This window comes from Phasianus colchicus, chromosome 7 (assembly GCF_987193195.1).
Source record: "Phasianus colchicus chromosome 7, bPhaCol1.hap1.1, whole genome shotgun sequence".
Lineage (NCBI taxonomy): Eukaryota > Metazoa > Chordata > Aves > Galliformes > Phasianidae > Phasianus > Phasianus colchicus.
Window position 1 is genome coordinate 22373266 of NC_143442.1, and position 22956 is coordinate 22396221.

Genomic DNA, 22956 nt, shown 5'->3' on the forward strand with positions numbered 1-22956 from the left:
AAGATTTTCACATCTGTTTTGCTGGGAAGGGATGATGTTGCAGTGGTTCTGAAAGCTCAGATATTTGTAAGCTGTTCTGGTGAAAACTCACTTACTTTTTATTGATCTAGAAGCTTTCAGTTGTTCAGTGAAAGCAGGAGGCAGCAAAAACAGTAGCTCTGGAGGGGAGGGAAAGAGCAGGTGTGGTCACATTAGTTATGAACTGCATAACAAAATTAGCCTGACTCAATTTTCATTTTGGCAATTCTGAAAAACAGCTGTGAAAGTCAATGCTACAGAAGCATTGTATAGAGGTTCTTGTTACAATATTTTTTTATAAGAACAACAACAAAAAAAAGAGTAGTTTTAGCAGTGAAACCTTGTTTGCAGGAGAGAGGAAAGTGTGATAATCGGCTTCATGTTGGCCGCTTCCATCCCCATTAGAGCAGCAGTACAATAATCCTCCTGTGTGGCATAGGATGATATCACTTTCAATCTGGACCTCAACGTGAAAAGTAGGATAGCAATTCAGAGCCTGATGCTGATAATTAGGGAGCTGGAGGGACTGATTTATGAGGAAATAACATTGATTAAAATTTGCATTTAGAGCATTTTCCCACAGAGGATCACTAACTGCTGTTAGTGTTCAACCAGCATTTTCAAAAGCAGGCATTGATGGGCTGTGGGGCTCTGATGGACCCTGGCATTCAGCAGCTTTTTTGAGCAGGTGTCAAACAAAGGCAAAGGCTGCTGAACACCCTCGTGATAAACACTCCACGAGGAAGCAGTGGGGATATAGCTGAAGCAATAGACACATCACATCTGTTTGTGAAAACCCTCCCACAGCCCCTTGCTTTTGTTTCCAGCCAGGTGCTCCTGATTTAAACAGCTCAAGGGCATAAATAAGGGGCAGGAGTGAAGGATCACTGGGGTTGTATAGGCACTACTGGTACTTGAGCAAAGTATCTTGGAACCATTAGCAGAAAAACAAGATAAAACACACTCTCTGCCACTACTTTGAATGGCACAGCAGTAGATGAAAGCATGCAGAGAGGAAGAAGTGGCTATTGAGAGGGAAACCAGAGGGTACTGCAACTCAGAGGGCAGTTGCATCAGCCGCTGGCTACATGATCACATCCACCTGAAAGTACATGATGCAATGGGAGAGAAGAATATTGCAGAAAGTGGAGATGCGGGGATGTGATTAGATGTGAGATATATCCACACCCTTAAAAAGGGGAGCTTAAGTCACACATAACTTTCTGTGATCTTATAAAAAGAAAATAAAAATGATGAAGAGCAGCTTTACTTGGGATTCCTAATAGTGTCATCATAACACTGTTTGCACTGATTAAGTACCTGAACTTTAAAATAAAGTATTCCTTTTGGGAGCAGCCATGCTACTGATAGATTTATGCCTCACATTTCATGCTCCCATGCTCTCCCCTGCTCGTGATCTCTGGACACCAATAAATATCTCCAGCACCTTCCCCCATTCTTACCTTTATTATGCAGAGAGTTGGAGTAGAAATGTTAAGAGGGCTGTGAGTAGAGTGCCTGGAATGAAGGGCAGGAAAGGACGTGCTGATGGCACCTGGATTAGCAGATCTCCAGGATCCCAGCCTGGCTGTGTGCAACTTCTGGGTATACCCAGGTTAGCAGGGGAAGGGGAGTGAGTAAATCCTGACGACTCACAGGGATGGGACAGGATGGACGGTTGTCAGCTACTAAAGGGTGCATAACAAGCATATACAAAATCAACACATGGATCTCATTGAGAAAAACTGAGAAACTGCAGAACCAACTCAGCAGACTAATCTGCTCTGCTAGCAGAAGGAAGGAAGCAGGATCTGCTACAAAAATAGAAAGGGATTATAGAGTCTTTATGTTGCTTTCCACTACTTGTTCTGTAGAAGAAGTAATTTGTATTAAAGAAAATGAAGACATTGCAAAGCACTAAAAAGTAACCTTGGAGAACTATAATTTTTCATTAAGATGGGTCTTTATCCCTGCATGGCTCTAGGTGACATAAGCATAAGGCACAAGCACACGACAAGACTAAGTGCTGCTCCTGCTGCCAAACATACAATGCTTTTATTTTGAAATATTCATGTAGGTCATTACTCCAATGAAGTATATACTTCAGTAATAATTCTCAAATCTCCCAGGTTCTCATCATTTAACCATTGTTAATTATTCGGCAATTACGCTGATGAAAGGTTAAAAATGATCGCAGAGCCATTTCTTCAGTCAGGGAAAGGAGAAGCAGTTTTAAATTAAATCCTTGCAGTCGGTGCTTAATGGTAATGACATGCTATTTTTATATTATTTGAAGTAACAGATGATTACTTAGGAACTTCGACATTGGAAAATGGGCTAGAAAAGTATGGTGATCTAAATAACATATAAGCATACTTGGCTGTGAAATTAGGACATGGAAGAGGCCATTACAGAAATATGACTTTACAAGGGGATATCTTGATGAACACCACAATGCAAGATACACAGTTCTGCTGTCAGGGTCCATGTGTAAAATAAGCAGAGGTTGTAGATAGGAGAAACTTTGATTTTGTCAGAAAGACAAGTTATGTTCTCATATAGGAATATATAACTAGGGCTTAATATCAAAATCTGAACTGCAAAATACTTCAGGAAGTACTACATTTAAGAAGATTAGGGAATACAGTCCTCTCTCAGGCTTATCCTGACAGCAAAAAGAGCTGGCTTGATACTTCAGGAATTTCAAATAAAGAGCAGCTTAAATATATACCTGAACCTTGGAAATATAAGCCAAAATGAACTAATTATTCCCACTTGTAGGTGACAGATGAACTTAAGTATTACAACAATATTTCATAGAAGGGTAAGAAGAATCAGAAACAAGGAGATAAGGTAATATACAGTGAGTAACCACTCCATCCCAGAACTGCAAGTAATTATTTTAATTTCCTCTCTTGTGTTTCCAGTGCTGTGCTGTTTTTGTCATCTTACAGTAACACCTCTATCATATTATGGCTACGGGGGGAACATGCTGCCTATGCTGCTGAGGAGCAAGGCCTGTCCCTGGAGCTCTGCAACTCCCAGTGGGCTCTGTGCTGCTTTGGCACACAGATATATCTGCTTATTACACCAAGAAATATTACATTATTATATATTGTACCATTGGCAGCAAGCTGTGCAGCTTGGAGTCCACCTTTTGTTCCTGTCCTGCCACCAGAAGTCCATATTATCCTCCTCCTTCTCTGGAGTGAGGGCAGCTCTGCCCTTCAGACCATGGCCATCAGGATTGCATTTGTCTAAAATGAGAAAAGATTGCTGCTGATGTTCCTGGCTCTTTATTGAAACAGCAAAATGGGAGATAAATGGCTTGACTGAAGCCTTGTAAGAACATAAATTGCAGCGTAGATTAAGGAAGTCAGTCTTGTCATAATAGAAGGCAGAGCTTATCATTACATTTCATTTCTTTTAATGGACACTTTCTGCTGCATTTACAGGAACAGGGCAATTCTTTCTGAGCTGAACTGTGTGTGTGTATTCCCATCTCATTTTAACCAGCCAGAGCTTCAAGGTAGATACACGTGAACTACAACATACCCTTTCTTTTCTTGTTTTCATCCCTGCAGAAACCAAACCACGATCTGCTTCCAAGGCAATTATACCTGTCTCCTCAATTCAGAATATTCGATAACACAAAATGCCTCAAATCTCTGACAGGTGCTTTATGGTCCCCTCCCTTCTTCTCAGCGCTCATCAGTTCTAAAGCTGATACATATACACAACTCTTTCCCTCATTCTTCCTGGCACTAAAATAATTGTTCTTCATTATCACTTTAGAAATTCTCACTTGTAGATTTCTTGACTTTTCATGCCATGGTTTGTGGGCTTGGTTTTTTGTTTTGTTTTTTAATATACAACATCACTAGAACAGGAGCACTTTCCTATTTTTATTAGCAATTTATCTTGGAGATGTTTCTGCTGAAGTTTTTACAGCACTGAACTGATCTGTATGAATGCATGGTTGAAGTCATCTTCTAAACAACTCTTCACCAAGAGTACCTGACAAGAGTCTTCAAGGGTGAGATAAATTACCTTAAATGTACCTAATTTATTAAAGTGTACAAAAGAATGAGCCCATAATTCAGGGAACAATAACCCTGTTAAATCAAATCATCCCATTTTTGACTCTTTGTTATTGTAAATTTGGCATACATGCATCTCTGAAGGTCGCCAAACTTTCCAAATTAGCTTGCTAGGAAAGCAGAGGAGACAGAAAGGTAGGAAAAATCCCTTTCCCTGCACCCTCACACTGCTGTCCAGCACTGTGAAAGACGTGCTATGTGTCAAAAGACGCTTTTAATCTATTTCTCTCTTCCCCCACATTCTATTCAAACAGCAATTTCTGCTTGGATCCTAACAGATAAAGCATGACAATCTTCACTGAATAAAGCAGGGCTGAATTATTTTAAATGCCCACAGGACTTCAGTTATCCTCTTTGCTCTTCTGCAGCCATGAATGCTGTTGAAAACAGTTGCACCGGTGTGGCTGGAACAGACCTGCATGTCTGCAGCAGGGGCAACATCATCAGCGCTGCACTGACCATGGGGTTCAATCACTAACCTACAGCAAAGGCATCACAAGCTCTGCAATGCACTGGGGGATCTGACAACTGTCAAGTGGCATTGCGAGCAGTGAGATGTTTCAATGCAAATCTGAGCTTGGAAAATTTGGAGTATTTGGGGTTCTATTTTTCAAAAGTCTGATTAGATATTCACATAATAAAAATTAAGAGAATTTATTTGATGCAGGCATTTTATTGCTCCATCTTCATAAAATAATATTTTTTTTTTCTCAAAGCTGCAGCAGTGGGAGGGAAAAAATGTGTTCTGATCTCAAGTTGAAAATAAACATTAATAGATAAGATATTGCCATTGAAAGGGTTAAAAATATACATAAGATTTTTTACAGCCTGCAAGGAGTAAGCTAACATGCATCAGAAGGCTTGTTAAGCCATATCCGTTAAAGGGAATTATTCTCTAATTTTCCTCTGCAAAAGTATTTCTATTCCGCTATGATTCAAACTTTCCTTCTATTGCACAATTTTTCCTTCACATATTCCTTTTTTTTTCCCCCACATCTTTTCTCAGACATCTGCTCTCATCAATTTCATATCTATTCTTCTCTGACACGATGTCCTTTTTCCTTTTTTACTCTCTTCCTAAGCTCCCGATGTGTCTCTGAGGTCCCTTTAGAAATATCTCCTTCTCTGCTCTCTGCCTTTGTGCCTCACCTAAGTCTCCTTCCTTAGGTGGCAGCGCTCTTGTTAGCTGGCAGGGAGGCACAGCACACTGATGATAAGTGGAACTCACTCCAGAGATAACTCCAATTAGATTCTTGGGTTGTAACTGATAATTCTACAGCACACTGATTAAGTTTTAAGGACTGTTTCCTGATAAGTGCAAGGAGTCCTCCTGGACATCCCTTCAATCAGTTATTATTTGCTTATAGTCTCCCTACAGTGCTTGCAATTTTCTCTGGTAAGTGCATCATCTCTCTGAAGCTACTGGCATTTCTGCAAATACATTTGGTCATGGAATGACAGCCTCAAGCAATGCAGATAACACTCAATTAGCAGGAGACTGCAAATAATGTGCTTGTCAGACACCTCCCAGTCACTCCCTTTCCCTGATTGCTCAGGCCAGGAATATTTTTTTGCCTCTTTTACTTTTCTGTGATTTGTATTTTCATTTGCTAAGAGTATTAAAATGTCCTATTTATCTTGGACTGCAGCAGCATCAAGATCTTTGTGCATCTCATTCCCTGCAGGAATTTCCCAGGCAAGTATTTCCCCACTGCACCTATTTGTTAAACAAAGGAAAAAGATTTCTTTAATGGGAAAAAAAAAAAAAAAAAAAAAAAAAAAGGAAAGGAAAGGAGACAGCCCATAGAGAAAGCCAAAATCCTTCAGAAGAATAATTAATTTTCTGGATACAATTCAACAGAATGCCATTGTGCCTGTGCGCATGTATTAGCAAGAACTAAATGCTTCACAGCTTGTAAGCCCACTCTTAGCTGATTGGAATAATCAGAAAAAGACCGGTTCAGTGTATTTTGGGATTTTTAGCATATATCTTTAGTTCCTGCCATCAGCTAGAATTTCTGGAACCACTTATCTATCCCCTGAGAGCCCTTGAAAATTATTCCACTCTTCCAAGCACTGGATTCTTGTATGGTGGTAGTAGGAAGCAAGAGAAAGATTACTATTATTAGAGAAACACAGCTTCAACCTGAACACAGCCCCCAGCAATGTGTTTCTGATGATGCATAATATATTCCCTTAAGCGAGTATGAGAGGTAGGTCATTATTTTGATTCCTCACTCACACAGCAAGCGTATAAGTGGCCAACCACGATTTCTCTGGCACAGTGGTGGTTCTTGTTTTGAACACTCCCAGTGGCTCAGCCTCTTGAGATCACTGCCCACCCTGTTGCTCAGGACAGCTGACTGGTCACTGCAGCTCAACTTAGCTCTGGAAAGAAGGCCTCAGTGTAGCAAACAGGCTGCCCAGAGAAGCTGTGAGTGCCCCATCCCTGGAGGGATTCAAGCCCAGGTTGGGTGGGGTGCTGGGCAGCCCGATCTGGTGGGTGGCAGCCCTGCCCACAGCAGGGAAGTTGGAACTAGATGATCTTCAAGGTCCCTTCCAACCCAAGCCATTCTATGATTCTAATCCAAATTTTCTACTTTTCTCTTCAGCTTCTGGGAGGATCTTCACTTTGTACAGAGAGCCTCGGGAGAAGGACTTCAAATTGAATGCTACATTAAGTTCAGCTTCAATATCCAAATCTCCAAACCAGTTTTTAATCTGCTTTCTGTTATGATGTCTCAAAATCATCAGTGAGGGAGTGCTGAGGTGAGAGTTGATGCAGATGAAGCTTTCTGATGGCTGACTTTTCTCTGTGTGCCAATAACTAAGAGCAGAGAGTACTTTATTCTCTACATTTTCACCCCATCAGGAGCTCTGAGTAAATAGTTTATGCAGATATGTTAGCTCTGTGCACATTATTCTCCCATTCACCTGGAGATGAGAATCCTAACGATGGGCCTTAGATGAGGTTTTATGAAGTGATATTTTTCTATTTTAGAATAATAGCTGTCATAGGGAAAAAAAAAAAAATTTACAGGACTAAAGACTGCTACAGCCACATCAAAACATTTTTTAAAATCTCGTTATGCCTCCAGACTTACCACAATGCTGATGGCACTGCACAGAGGTGCAAAGATCTTCAGCTGAGCAGCTGTTATCTGATGCTACATGCTGTATGAAAACAAAGAAGTTTCTGTTGATTCAAGGTCAGGGAAGTCCCACCAGTACCTACCTTTTACTGCCTGGTCCAGAGAGTGCCTGTAAGATTTACACTGTTCTGCTGAAGTTAAGTCTGAAATGCACTCTTCCATTTCCTCTGACATTTATATATGCTTACTTTCCTTTCCCTGCTTCAGTGCTCCCACAGAACGTGAGCCCTCTCCTCCGCATCCCCCCCACCTTGATCCCCCACTCCTAATGTCAAGCAACAGGATCAGCCTAGGGGCTGACTGAACACTCTTATTCCCCCATTAATTTGCAACTTTCGATGGCATACTTGTGAATAGAATTCTCTACTTTTATTTGAAACAAACAAACAAACAAACAAAAACCCCTGGGTAATTCTGGTGATTCTGCTTAGTGTCCTTTGTGCCATATGATTTTTACTTTTTTAGAAAAAATCTCTGTTTTTTTCAAACCCTGTGGCTTCTTCCCTCAGCATAAGGAGTAATCTTTCACCTATCTTAAGCTAACTCACTGGAGTTTTTTTACAAGGGCAGTTTCGACTGTTACACTGTGTACATTCTCTTCCCTCCCCTCAAGAACATTAAGATTACTAGTTGCTTTGTCTAATCTTTTCCTACCCACTCGCTCTATGGTTAGAGGTAATAAGAGAAACAACTGTACTGAGTCCAGAAGCAGAGTATATGTGATTTGGGCCAGTGTTGTACAAATACAGTTAACTCATTCAGACCAAGTCTTGGGGATTTACTGTCTCAGTTCAGCCTGATGAAGTTTGTACCATGCTGTCTTGCATGATACATAGAGAAATCCTTCCTTGCCTATGCAACACTGCAATGATAGCTGTGCCTAGCAGTCCTCTGCTTGGACTCTCTGCTCTAAGTGTCAGCACTGCTTTCCTGTAGTTGTCTCAGTAGGGCAGCCATCTGCATTTTTCTCTGCAACTAACATTTGGACATCTGAGATTTCCCCTGGTTGTCACTCCACGGTCAGCATTAGAGGATGCTTTTCCTTGGAAATATTTTTCTCTCTATATTAAAAATGCTGACTACCACTAGCTGCTAGTTGGGGCAGAAAGAAAAAACTTTCCTCTAATGTGAGCCATAGGACTTAATGGGAATATGAGTCCCCTGCTTAGCAGATTTATCATAATGGGAGCAATTTAATCCCTCTTGAGCAAAACTGGATTTAAGCCAGTTTAACCAATACACAAAAGACTCGGAAGCTAATTAGAAGGTCTTTGTAGTATCCAGACCGCAATAAATATTAATGCAATGTCCTAAAGAACAAGCTTTATGTTCCTGAATCATACATTTATTAAGTCAAGATTTGACCTTTTTGGAGATTACACGGGCAAACTCCTTCACTCTCTGCAAACACAGGCAAAAATCAATCTCCTGCAAGCATACGCTAAAAAAAATCCAAATGCCACATTCTACTTTTAACAGACACATTTGATTAAACTAAACAGAAAAAAAACAGCATCCATGCACACACACAAAAAATCACCAGAATAGATTGAACCTTCCTGACTGAGCTACAATAAAATAAATACTAATGCATATACACTTTTTAAAATGCCATGTATTCATCTTGATTAATGTCAACAGCTATTTTGCTCCTCCCACACTAAGAAGAGTCTACCTAGATACAATTACTGCTAAAAAATCTACATTCAAACTCTGCTGCAGATACAAAGTCAAACATGCCAAAATTAGTAAATGCTAAGATGAAATCTATCAGTAGGGCACTCATTCTCTATTATATATATGTGCTGGTGTTTTTCTTGCAGATTAATGATCAGTAGGATTTCAGCTCTTATCCTTCACTCCCATCAGCACAATGCTCTGACACAGAGGAACAGATGGGCAGAGGTGGTTCTTGTGCCACTGGTATGAATCAGTTGGAAAACACCATGCGCAATGGTTGATGCCATGGCTGTGAACAGAGGAATCCATCTTGCTGTGGGGTTCTCTGATCCTAGGGCCCAAAGATGTTTGCAACACTCAGTGAACAATTTAAAAAGAACGACTGTGATACTCACTCAATAAACATGCTGTCTATAAGAACCCATGCAAATGAATAAATGGGACTTCATTTTGCCCTGTTAGCCACCTGCACAACCTTTCCATAAAACTTCTGAGAGTAACACTGTAGACTAATCTAGTCCCCCATAAACGTTTTCTACAGTCAGCTGGTATAATGCATACATGACTGGAAACATCTGGGAGAAGAATCCGCCTCTTTTATCAGGCCATCATTATTTTCAAAATCACATTCATTTTATCAAAAAATATTTTTCTCTTAAAAACTATAGAGCACTGTAGTAACAGATACGCCCAGTGCACATCTGCAGCAATATTGCTACAGTTACTTAGCAACCAGTAAGATTTTTCTTTCCTGACAGAACCAAAAAAAGAAATCATGTAAAAGAAGAGAAAAATTGGAAGCAAATTGAGTTGAATAAAAAAAAGGCAAATAGTGTTTTAATATTCAACACGCATAATGAGCAGGGTATGGTTTTGCTGTATGAACCAGCAATTGTTGCACAGCTTTAACCCAGCCTCTGCTCTTCAAATCAAGGATCAATCTAGTTCAGATTTGCCTACCATTAAGAAGCATTATCTTATGATCGTGTTCTATTACCTCTATTATATTACGGGCAGAAAGAGGCAGAAAAAAGGAAAATGTTGCAATGGAGCCCAGCTCTGTGCTCAGCCAGAGCATCATGCACCTTCCTTCTGGACTGGAAAGGGGCTGCTGCAGAAGACAGAGGAGACAAACATCAGTGCACCCTGCCCTAACTGGCTAACAAGCATTTAAAATGGACTAGGACAGATAGATCCCATAAACAGACACATTGCCTTTCCTTGACTGGGTCAACCTCCTTCCTCACTGCTCCCTACCGCCTCCAGCAGGATTTAAAAGCTGCTTTGATGCATTTAATAAGTGAAGATATAACGTACGTTCTGGCATGGAGCAAACTTAATGAAATTTCTATACCTTGATCAATCAAACAGAACCTCTTTTACGATTTAGAAGGAACGAATCAGAGTCTGAAGGAAATTACAGACTTAATTACTGAGAGTAATGGTGCTATGAATAAGCATTTAGATTCTCAGCAGGAGGTAATTATGTTTATGATAGTTTGGAAAATTTAGCACTGTAGCTTTCTCTGCAAGACAGCAGGGTTTCATCAGGATGCTATTATATATATATTACATTCCAAGGCAATAAATGTCTTAAGTATAAAATATTAGAGACCGACATTCACTTCTGTACTTAATTATTTCATTGGGTTTTATGCTACATTTGAGCAAATATACTGATAATTATAATTTATTGAACATTTTCTATAGAAAATGTTGATTGAATGAAAATACTATTTTACTGTCTTACTTGATATTTCCCACTGAAATACCTTTTTTTGACAATAAAATCCAAAAGCCCAATGGGTCTTGTTTTCATATTTGCTTGCTGGTAAATCATTTCAGGACAAAAAGTCCATTAAAAAAAAATTCTTTTAATATGATATTTTTTCAGTAAACAAACTGGAACAAAAAATCCAACCTTTTTTGCTACAGCTTTAGATGTGGTGCAGGTCTGCCACCATTGTATTTTTCATTTCTATAAAACAAGTCTTTCTTGTCAAATGCAGAAGAAATAAAAGGATCTTTCTAAGATCAAAGAAAGAGAGGGGACTCTGCACTGAGGCTTCATTAATGTCAATTTTCAGTCAAGCACCTAGCATTGTAGAGGGCCCAACTGGACCTCAACTGCTGTGTTCCTTTTCTGAAGTCAGTTTTCCTCAGATTTCTTGTCTTGACATGCTTTGCTTGTACAGCAAATGTTTTATTGGTTATATATATATAGATTTATTTTTTTTTATTTTAATTTTTTGTTTTCAATACAGAGGACCTGTGACATAGCACATCTCCAGTTTCAGCAAGATATGATTTCCCCCTCACTGTTACTGAACATTTCCAGGCAAGGACAAACTTTATTTCCTGATGTTGAACAGCGTAAGAGCTGCTCATTTGGCTCTGTGCAAGCAGGCTGCTCCATGCATTCAACTGCACTTGACAGGAAGATCCTCTTAACTAAGAAGTACCCATATCAACGCCTGCTTGGTGCTTAGCTCAGTCTGTCACTGCCAAAACAGGCTCTCCTGCCTGTGAAAGCAATAAATCACATATCAGAAGCCATATAGAGTTGTGACTTAAAGCAAGCAGAGGACTGCAAAAGCTTGGCTGAAGACACAGAATTTTCAAGGGGCTCAGATGAGGAAAATCAATGCATACCCATCTCTTTATTCAGTCCTTCTGAACATGGTGAGAATTGTCATAGTGGCAGCATAGGGCTGAAAAGTGATTGCATGATCTCTATAGCCATTGCCAACATGAGAGCCTTGCTGCCAGCTGGGCAGGGCAGGTCACCTCCTCTCTGCACTGGACCATGGTGATCTCAGTCCTGAGACATCTTGCCACTCAAAAGAGAGATCTTTCTTACCTTTGCATCTTTATTCATATCACACATTCACTGTCCTTCCTGTAGGATAATTATGTGAAGGCTTTCTTGTTCTTTTTTCTTTTTTTTATTTTTAATAGAATTTCTATTTTCCTTTTTGTTACTTGGAACGAGATTATCATTTTTATATGAATTCTGGGAGGCCTGAAATTCAATTGTACGCAATTCAAAGAAAACAGAAATAGAGCTCCACCTAAGCACATAAATAAAGTACAGCCCCTCGTGGGGACCAGGTGCCTCCCTGGGCTCACAGAGCATACAGGAGGCTTGCAGTTCAGGCTCTGACTCTGCCAGTCGTATTTAGAGCCAAGATTAAAGGGGGAAGGAAAACCAGCTGCAGATAAAGGGAGAAGTTCATTATCTCTTCTTTCCATCTACTTGCCTCACTCCAAACCTTTAATTAAGGGAAGGATATAATAGTTTGTTAAACTTCCCTATTTTAGATTCACTTCTTTTTCTTCAGTGATTCACCACATCAGAGAGACTGACTTATGGAGCAAGTAACTTGGTGAGCAGCTTTTGTGAGTGATGAGCTGAGCAGGCTGGCGTCTACCATCAGGAAGGGATGGAAGTGACCTTTTAAGGCAGCAAGCCAGGTTCGTGGCTACATGTGACCATATTGGGCTGACTGCACTGTACTGCAAGGAACGCAGGAATCCTACTTCTTGAAAGCCCACTGCCTGTAAGCCCCACTGACAGCACCCAGAACTTCAGGATGGGAAGAAAACAGACCAGAGCTGGCTTATCTGAGCTGCTCTGCAAAAAAACCCAAACTTCTCTATGGACCCTTTGGGAAGAAGACAGACCTTCAAGCCTACCTTCTAGAGAAACAACTGTAGCAAGTAGCAGCCAAGGCTAATTTCTAGACTGGCACTAATGTGGAATAGTCTTTCTTCAGTCAGGCCAATCTTTCTCTGTGCTCTTTGCTTCCAAAGCCAAAATAAGCAAGATAAGGAAATGACATTGCAGCTTTTTGTAATTGTTAGTTACCAACTAAAGGTATAAAAATCTAGTAGAGCTTTACTACCCAGGAAATATTTACATTCAACATTAATTATGTGATTTCAGCTTCATTAGGTCAAGAAAACTGAAATTGCATGTGAACTATCACAATGAGAAATGTGCCTGAGCAGCTTGACTTAGACCAAAACCCAAACACGAACTTAAATGAGACTATTTCCCAAGGAATCAGCAGAAGGGCAACTCTTTAAATTGCAGGTGTGCTATTTCATTTCTAACCATCCCTGACTGCACTTCTAACAGAAACTGTCTTCAGAAACCAACTTTTCATATGACGCAGAGGCTCTCAGGTGTTCAGGCAGGGGTCCAGCCACAAAAATTCTTATTGTAAGCCTTAGTTTTCAAAAAGTGTTTAGAACAAGAATGATGTCTTTCTCTTTATACCAGCCTGGCTTCAGAGTAGTAGAACCAGTGGTGATTAAAAAATAACATGTCCACAGAATCCCAGTTTTTAACCCTCTGTTCAAGAGATCTCTGTAGCACATGTTGTTGCTACTCTCACTCAGTCTGACCATGGGCAGAACAAAAAGAACTCTCCATGGAGGAGTGAAAGCACCAGAAACAGGAGAGTTGATCAGGCAGTTTTTTTTTTTTTCTTGAATAACTGGAAACTTCCTTTCTTTCTTAAGGCAGTACCACAGGAAAATATAACAAACATACAAATAAAAACCACTACAAAAAGCAATATGACAACATAGCATTAACGTCTATAAAAAATAGTGTACTAATCCTACCATTATCTTGCCACAGGCACTGCACCTGGGTGAAACGTTAGAGATCTCATGCCATTTCAATGCTATGAAGTATATCACAAAACTACCTGTCAAAAACTGTATTACAAAAATGCAGCAGCTCTGCTTTGCTTAGTAAATATCTGGCTGAAGGGGTAATTAAGATCCTGATAGAAAACTGTTCCTCTCTGGTATCTGTAAGTGGACTCTATTTTCAAATGAAAGTCTGCTTGGAATGGTGGCAAGGGAAGAGGATCTGGTCTTTGGACAATCAAACATTGAAATAAACCTGATTTTGATGCCGAACCCCTGTCTTGAAAGATGAAAGAGCCTCTTCAGATCTGAAAAAATAAAGAACATGGTATATGGTTCACAGTCTCAGTGACGAAGAAATAATTAAGAAATTATTTATCACAAGCAAGTGAGAATTCACAACGGAGTACATTGTGAGAGATAAAAAGAAACAAAATAATAAAGAATTGTTAGTATCGTGCTAGAAAGCTTAGTGAGAGGAGTCTGTAAACAAGCGAATACTAGTTACTGGGTTAGAGGAAACATCTACCCAGACTAAGGACCAGTACACGCTGAAATAACCTGAGGAATTACAGAAAAAGTCTAAGAATGAATGACTTCTAAGAACACCAATCTGAACTAAGGGATAAAGATGACAAGATTTGATTACTGTGGAAGCCACAGGAAGAACATTTATCCCTCAAGGTGGCTGGACAAAAGCAGACTGATATTTCTGTGGAAGAGAGATGTAATCATAGTACAGCAACTAATATATATTTCATCATATGGTTGAACTGTAGACTTTCTGGGGCAAGATCATTGTTTCTGAGTGCGAGCAATAAAAAGCACAGCAGATGTCCTGTTGTTGGCTAACACAACTTTCAATACAAGTACCAGAGAGAAATGCTGGGGTAGATGAGTGATTTATTGGCACACAAAAGCTGATAATGGTTGCTTGGGTCTCACATGGAAGAAGTTGTGCCTCCTCAGCACTGTACATTAGAAGTGAGAAGGCCTACTATGTTAGCCTCAGAACAATTTTCAACCATTTTTCTATGTTGTTGGTGTCTAAGTTAAGAAACTACATTATTTATCTGTCTCATGTCAGTAGATCCATGTAGTTGTCCTTTCACCTGAGTGCTGATGAAGGACCTAAAAGAATAGAGGCTCATAAGGAATATCTGATTGCCATTCATGAATATCTCTCTTGGTGCTCTTATGTAGCACAACTTTTCACTTCATGCATGGCAGACACTGCATTTCACAAAACAATATCAACTTTTGGAAACCCTTTGGTATATAGCCATATGGGATGGCTGATGAACCTTGTGGTCTTCTTGGAAAAACAGCAAATCCAGCAGCTACTCTTTAGTGCTAGTTATTCTCAGTTTTGCAGCTACTACTCAAGAGATAGTTAATAGGTCCCTTGGATTCTATATAGCCTTTTTGGTCAGTTCCAAAACTGTGTAACATAAATTTCTTTTCTCTGCAAGACTGACATTTATAAAGACTCCATAATTTAGTTCAGAGCCATTTCATTTAGCAGACGGGTGATTTAAGCCTTCTGTGGCAGATGAATCATAAATGCTGAAATCTAGCTCAGTTTTACTGTTGTGATAGGCATCTGCACTGAACAATCTATAAATAAAAGAATGTGAGCAACTATACATCATAAATATTTATTTCCCAGTTTACGTTACCCTATCCATCAGACAGACCTGTGGCAGGGGCTGAGAAATGTGTTTGTAACAAACTCTTCTAGCAGCTACCAAACAAGCAGCAAGGACATCTTGGGGTCTTCATTAATTTAGTGATAGTGGGAAAGTGGAACTGAGTTTCTTAAAACTGTGCCCAAGTGGTTTTCCTGACATGTTTCATAACATGAGCTAGCCAGCTGTTACTACCACCCCTGGAGACAAAATAAAGGCAACTTTTGACAGCAGGTGACTCCTGTCTCTGTTAGCAAGCCGTCTCAGGGGTCACTGCCCATATCCATCCATATCCATTCTGCACTGCCAGGTGCACGGCAGGAAAAGCAACAGAAAGGCTACTAGAGGTACTATTTACTCTGGTTCTCCAAAATCTTGAATAACTAGGATTTTCCAGGAAAAAGGGTGCACTTCATAGGAACACATTGGTTTTACAAGAAGACTACAAACCCTGATTGTCATTCAAACAGGTGCTACTATGAAAATCTTAAACTGTGGAGTCTTTAGGGGAAAAAGCAGCAAATATTTCACTCAGTACTCTTAGTTTCTGTTTTTTTTTTTTGTTTTTTTTTTTCCTGCAGAGTATGTTTAACAGCATTAATTATTTCTCAGTACTTGCCCTTAAATGTTCTCTATGAGTCAAGCCGCAAGGTAACTTGCACTAAATAATAATACAGAAGCAGCCAATTAGTAAAAATGCATCAAAGCATTCTGTAATACAACCACACTGGTGGCTGATATAGGACTTCTGATTTAATTACTGGGTCTAAGTTGTCAAATGACTGAACAAATCAGTGAATCAATGAACTGTACTTATACAGACTATTAAAAAATGTAGTGGCAAGGGATCTTGAGGCAACAGTCTACACATTACTCTGCAGTGAGTCATTTTTGGCAAAAGTTTGCTGAGAGGTTGTGAAATCTCTGTTGTAGGTTTTAAGAACAAAGACTAGGAAATCAATGCCAATGCTTACTCACTCAAGCCATGAGATTTTTTTTCCCCTAATGTCTAATTTAAATCTTCCTTCCTCAAATTTAAGCTCATTACCTGTTCTGCTATCCTCAGTCAATGTGGTAAGCATGTTGTTTCTTCTCTTCTGCTGTAGCCTTTCACAGACTTTGTCTGCAAGTGTCCATTGTGCAGGGGCTGCTGAGGATGGATCCTGCCCTGTGTCTCCTTCTGGATCCTTGGGCTGAGGCCAATGGGATGAAATTCAACAAGATTGAGTGTGGAGTCCTGCACTTTGGTCACAACAACCCCAGGCAATGGGACAGGCTAGGGGCAGAGTAGCTGGAAAGCTGCATGAAGGAAAAGGATCTGGGTATGTTGGTCAGCTCTCAGCTAAACATGAGCCAGCAGTGTGCCCAGGTGGCCAAGAAGGCCAATGGCATCCTGGCTTGTATCAGAAAAAGTGCAGCCAGCAGGAGCAGGGAGGTGATCATCCCCCTGTACTGAAGCTCTGGTGAGGATACACCTCAAGTGCTGTGTTCAGTTTTGGGCCCCCTACTACAAGAAAGACATCAAGGCCCCAGAGCGTGTCCAGGGAAGGGCAACAAAGCCATGAAGGACCTGGAGCATAAATCTTATGAGGAGCATCTGAGAGAACTGGGATTGTTCAGAAGAGGAGTCTCAGAGAAAACCTTATCACTGCCTCAAAGAAGGCTGTGGTGAGGTGGAGGTCAGCTTCCTGGGTAGGATAGAGGGAATGGCTATAAGTTGTGCCAGGGAGTTTCAGGTTGGATATTAGGAAAAAATTCTGTGAAAGAGAGGTTTGACACTGGAATGGGCTGGGCTGCCCAAGGATGCAGTGGAGTCACTATCCCTGGAGGTGTTCAAGAAATAGGTAGATGTAGTACTTCAGGACATGGTTTAATGGGCAATACTGATGGTATGTGAATGGTTGGACTAGTTGATTGAGGTCTTTCCCAAACATAAGGATTTTGTAATTCTGTGATTCATATACAGCTTCCACTGTGAGCATCTCCAATGTCCAGCAACATGAAGGGCTAATTCAGCCCTTGGACCATATATCCTTGCATATCCTATCCCTGCTACACATGCCAATGCAGAGCCTCTTCTTTATCCTATATGTGAGAGCTCTAAAATCCAGGATTGTTGTCACTGAGGCTTGGTCAGGTATGGGGCTCAACAAAGACTTCTTAGAAAATGGAAATACCTGCTTCTCCTTACCTGTAAGCACCAATAACTCCTGCTTTGGCTACAGCTTTTCCAGACTGCTCACACTGGAGCTTGGTGGCATTTGTTCACAGTCTTCATTTGCATATTGTGAGTGTATTGATATTTTATGTCTTCTTCACTAACATTTTTGTTTGATCTACTTAATCACTTAATTTGAAATGAAGAAAAAAACACATTAGCAAGACAAATTTTAAATATGACAAAAGAACCTCAAACTGGACTTTTACATCTTGAGATGTTTTCCTAACAGAGCAGAATTACTGAGAATTTAGAGAAAGAAGAATGTCTGAAATTTTCCTTCTTACTTTCTTTTCTAGTAGTGTCCTGGAAGTGAAGCAATTGTTGACCTCTAACTGAGATACTGCGAGTGACAATGAGGACATTCTGACCGAAAAATGGAGCTCTTTGTGGCTGTGTGCAAGTCCTATTAATACTGGTGCCCTCAGATAATTAGATATTGCAACTCAAGACCCATAATTTAGAGGAAAAGTTTACCCTCTTTAAAACAAACTCAAAACAAATGAAAACAAAATGCAAAAATCAACAGCCTATCATTCAAATTAAGGCAACAGGAAAAATTGGAATGGGGGAAGAGGAGTCAGTCATGAAGTTTTCAGAGATGTAACACAAAGAAAACCATCTATTTAATTTCACTGCTTCTTCACGAAGTGACCTATTACATTTTTAAATGAACATTCAATTGACTGAGGAATCTCAAAGTAATAATTCAGTTGTGCCCTCAGCTGTAAGTATAGCAAGCTCAGATCAACCCGTGTTTCCATTACACGACATAACACAGGAGATGGAGAGGATGATAAAACAGGGTAATGAACACCTTCTCTCCTGTGTAAACAACTTCTATTTATGCAATCTATTGGCAGGCATTTTATGGGAACTAGAAGTAATAAGAGAAATGGAAGCATCCTTTAGCTCACCAAGGTCACAATCTCCTCCCTTCTGGGGGCTGGCTCCCTACCCTCCTGTGAGGTGCACACAGGCATTTACAGACCTCACTACCTCTACCCTGAGACAGGGGCTTTTCCTCACCAGATTCACTTCACAAATGATGATCTGGGACACCCTGTTTGTTATCCTGAAGCTCACGTTCCCAGTTTTATTGCATGAACAGTGTTTGAAGTGGCTTGAATGGTATCCAAGGAGACATCTTTACTCAGATAAACTAATTGGTCCCATCTTATTGCTATCTGCAGTTGCTTCTAAATAGATAGTATATGATCCCAGAGAGACCATAACAGTTTCTTTATATGGCATATTTTATAAAAGATACATAATAAATACATTTATCAGAGCTGTTTTTGCTACTTAAAATAATGTCGTTAAGCTTCTCTATCCCATTCACAACATATTATTTTCCACTTTTTGCTGTCAGCCTGTAGCTCACATTATGCTCCCCCCAGATCTCACTTTCTTTCAGTGTCAGTGACCCCAATGTCCTTTCCCTGCTGCACTTTCCCCATTTGCCACCAGGTGTCACCAGGCCACCCAGCAGCACCACGGCTCTGCTGTGTGATTTGGGAATTATGGGGAAAACAAAAAGGAAATTCTCATTCACTGCCAGTACATCCACACAAGAATCAGAAAGCCACATTTCTTATTTCCCCTTGCCTTCCTCTGTTTTGCATCAGAGCTACAAGATGCAAGCAGCACCAAATATCCATACCATGGCCACTTGGCACCAGCTGCCTGATTGCAGTGCTCCCAGCACACCTGGACAAAGCCTTCTACTCCTTGTGTCAGGCTGTCCTGGGGGGTTCAACGAGACATCAGCACTCCTCATTATACTGCATCTACAAGGAGAAACAAAAAAGCATGAACAGAAGAGGCACTAGAAAGAATCTATTGGCAGCCTGGTCTAATGGTTGGCGACCCTGCACATAGCAGGGGGGTTGAAATCAGATGATCATTGTGATCCTTTTCAACCCTGGCCATTTTATGATTCTGTGATTCTATTCATTCAGGCTTCATTTAAATATATATATATTTAATATATATTAATTTACATATATGTGCATATATATAAAAATTGTGTAGTTTATAAATCAGTTTATTTTCCTAATACAATGCAATTCTTCATCTTTGTCCTCCATCTCATCATTCACCCTGAATCTTTACATTTCCAACAGGATTTTAATTGCTGGTTTGACTAATCATTGTCTTAATGCCCATTTCTGTCATTTTTTTTCCAGCTCTTCATTTCTATATTAATTTGCTGTGCAGAGCATTTTGCCTTGTATTTATTTTTTAAGCCATCTGGGCCTGAAGCTTGAATAAATTGCAGGCAGGTACCAGGGCTGCTCATCAGATCCCTGGCACAAAACCCTCGTCTGCCAAGCACGGAAATAAACCCGCCCTGAATTCCCATGGGGACAGCTGGACTTACTGTGTGTGTGGGGAAGAAGCACACCCAGCTCAAGGTGTGCATGTCAGCTATTATCACATCACAGACCATGCTGCAGTGAAGAACAGAACCAGAGCTCCCAGTATCTTTCAGAAAAGCAAGCTTTCTTCTTGGATCCAAGGGAAGCGCTTGCATCTTTGCTTTTAGCTACGTGATGTGGTGAGCAAGGCCTCTTTCTTCAGGGATAGAAAGAAAATGGATTAAACAAGGATGGGGAGAACTTTAGCCTGCAGACCCCCTACTACTTTCTGCACCTGCAGTGCTCACAGAGAAGGCACACACTTTGGGAAGAGTGATTCTAGATGAGTTTTGACTGTCTACGGCAATCTGGGCAACTCTGGCTTAGTTTTATGTGAGACTCGCACAGAACAAAGCCTGTGCAGGATCCTACAGGCTGGATTTACTGTTCAATGTAACTCATAGATTTCACAGAACTGCTTATTATTAGTACCTCAGCTATTTGACCTAGATTCAGTAGCCTGCAAAGTGTCACATTTAACTTCTAAAGTAAAAATAATTAAATTGAATAATCAGTCACCGGGCAATTTTGTATTCAGTTCATTTAAGGTCAGATTCTTTGTGTCTTAGAGAACACAAGTTATATTAGTTTAAATTTTCTTAATGGACCGAGTTCAGAAGTACTGTCAAATTAGGCATAATTATGCACTGGCTAATGAGTCTAATTGGCAAATCACATACATATTGAGAGAGGTGTACACATTTACATCCTCTCTGAGGCACTTATTTCTTGGACCCAAGGACACAAGGGGCATGAAATGCCACCTGGAATTTTGGATGCCTCAGAATGTTGTGGCTAAGAGACCAGATACCTACTTCTTTCCTACATGAGCAAGCACTTGGGGCCAGGACTTGGCAGAGACATCAGAGGCTGCTTCCAGAGGATCTTTCTGCTGCTATGCAGGAGATGCTGTGTTAGATGTGATCTGCAAAGGGTGATTTACTTTTGCAATCCCAGTGGTACAATTTCAACTGTGCTGCACATCTTTAGATTTCTGGCTCTAGGGAATACTCTAATCCAGCTTTCTCCTGAGGAACAACATGAAATAGCTTTTGTTTGTCTGTTTGTTTCTTCCTTAAGCCACAGCCAAAAAATGCCAATGAATCAGGGTAAGAGAGAGATTCTTTCTCTCTCATTTCAATAAAGAAATGTATTGTTTTTTCGTGCTCACTAACATTTTTACTGAAGTTTCAGAAATACTCAATAAATTCTAGTAGTCTTAAAGTTCTACATTCATTAGGAATGTTCTGTGCTACTACAGAAGTATAGTATACAGTTGAATGCCTACTTGAGAGTAAACACAGCCAATAAACTTACAAATAGAAGTAACCATCATCCGCCAGGTTTTTCATTACTTTCTTCTAATTTCTTGACTTGAAATATTTACTGAGTCTTAAGGTGTTGTCAGTAAATGTAAATGTACCTTGTGGAAAATGAATAGATTCCTTCTGTATTTTTCAAGTCGCATAATCAAAATTGGATGTTTAAATTTTAGTTCCAGCAATAAAAATACTGGAAAAAAAAAACAAAAAAAAACTTTCAGGCTTTTAGTGTGCTGTTATGTTTTATAGGTGATCACACCACAGTGTACAGAAAGAGAGATGCCAGTATAATTGGCTACAGTGGCCTAATGAATTTCTTGGCACTGAGTCCTCTCCTTGATGGCCCACTTCATAAGATCTACTATGCAGCCTTCTGGTTTAACTCTTTAGTCACATATATTTGAGTAACAACACATAGGTTCATTGCTAATCATAACTGAATTCTTGATTACTTACAACATAAAACAAGCACTGTCAGTCTGAAAATACACCTTTGCAAGTATACTTTCCTGCTTAAGTGTGTGCGAGTGCATTCTATCTTCTACCAGCCCACAGTTCTTTTCTGTGCTAGTGGAGCATCATCCTGGAACATGGCTAGTAGTTACTACAGGATAAAAATTTTAAGATAAATTTTCATCTCCATTACTTTCCTTTAAAAATGGAGGCTAAAATTTTTCACTGCTTTTATTTTCCGCATGTTCCAGGGCTGTTGAGCAGGCCAGCTCGAATGGTTTAGAGGTCACAAGGGCATTTCCCCACTATTTCATCCCAGAGAGGGAACAGCCTTTAAAATTAACTTTTGCTTTTGAAAATGTGGATGTAATTCTTATCACCCTTTTGATTTGAACAGTTCTGGTGCCTTTACTACCACTAATCAATATTTCCTGCACTAAATCATTTACAGAGAACAACCACTGAAGCTGATTCATGCACCTGGTGCCAGATCTGGCAGAACAAAGAGCTCAGGTGGCAAGGAGTGTCCATCCTTTCATGTTCCTCCCGCCTCTAATGTATTCCAAAGATGGAAAACAAAGAATGAAGAGAATATAGCTGGAGTCAGTTTAGCATCAGCAAAGAGCAAGAGTGTGGGATTTACAGTTTGGTAGCTGTCACAAGCAGAAAGCATTCACTAATGAAGTCCAAACAGGTGTCAAATAGACATTGTGTTCCTGTTCCTATCTCCTTTTTCTTGAGGACTGAATAATTCATGAGCAAACACTCACCTGTGAAAGTCACGGGTAAATCTCACACTGGCTAGTTTTGCTAAGGCATCTCTATGCCAGGAAAAAAGTGAGTATGGGGTTGATGTGTTCCAGAGGATCAACTTTCCAAGATCTGAAGGGAGCCAGTTTCAGTGGGGCAGGTGAGCAAAAGGAGTTAGATCTCTTGTCCCTCTGGTACAGGTCAGCAGGAAAGGAAATTAAGAACAGAAGACCCATCATGAGGGATGCCTCATGCATCCTCTTCTCTGCACTGCTGAGAACAGGTGGGGAGGTGGACTGCCTTCGGAACAGGAGCATGCCTCTGTGGGATCACATAAGGAGTTACACAGACAAGAAAAGCAAGATTGGATTTGCTCTTAAAACAGAATTCCTTCCCTTTCCTTTGCCCCATTTGGCAATGGGTGGGCTCACACTACTCAACTGCGATGGCCTCGGAGCATCTCTGGCGAAGTCAGGCACTGAAAATTTTCTTT

The 22956-nt window shown here is 40.2% G+C and overlaps 1 protein-coding gene across 1 annotated transcript; it reads right to left on the reverse strand.

Annotated features, from left to right (window-relative positions):
• Positions 1 to 95: 95 nt before the first annotated feature.
• On the reverse strand, positions 96 to 19940 carry LOC149917273 (uncharacterized). The gene is made up of 6 exons (XM_090143359.1): positions 19902 to 19940; positions 19182 to 19308; positions 7223 to 7292; positions 3140 to 3275; positions 1482 to 1536; positions 96 to 158 (listed from the first exon to the last, which is right to left on the reverse strand). Exons 2-6 carry the CDS (start codon positions 19296 to 19298, stop codon positions 117 to 119), a joined length of 420 nt encoding a protein of 139 aa, XP_089999485.1. The 5' UTR covers positions 19299 to 19308; positions 19902 to 19940; the 3' UTR covers positions 96 to 116.
• Positions 19941 to 22956: the final 3016 nt, after the last annotated feature.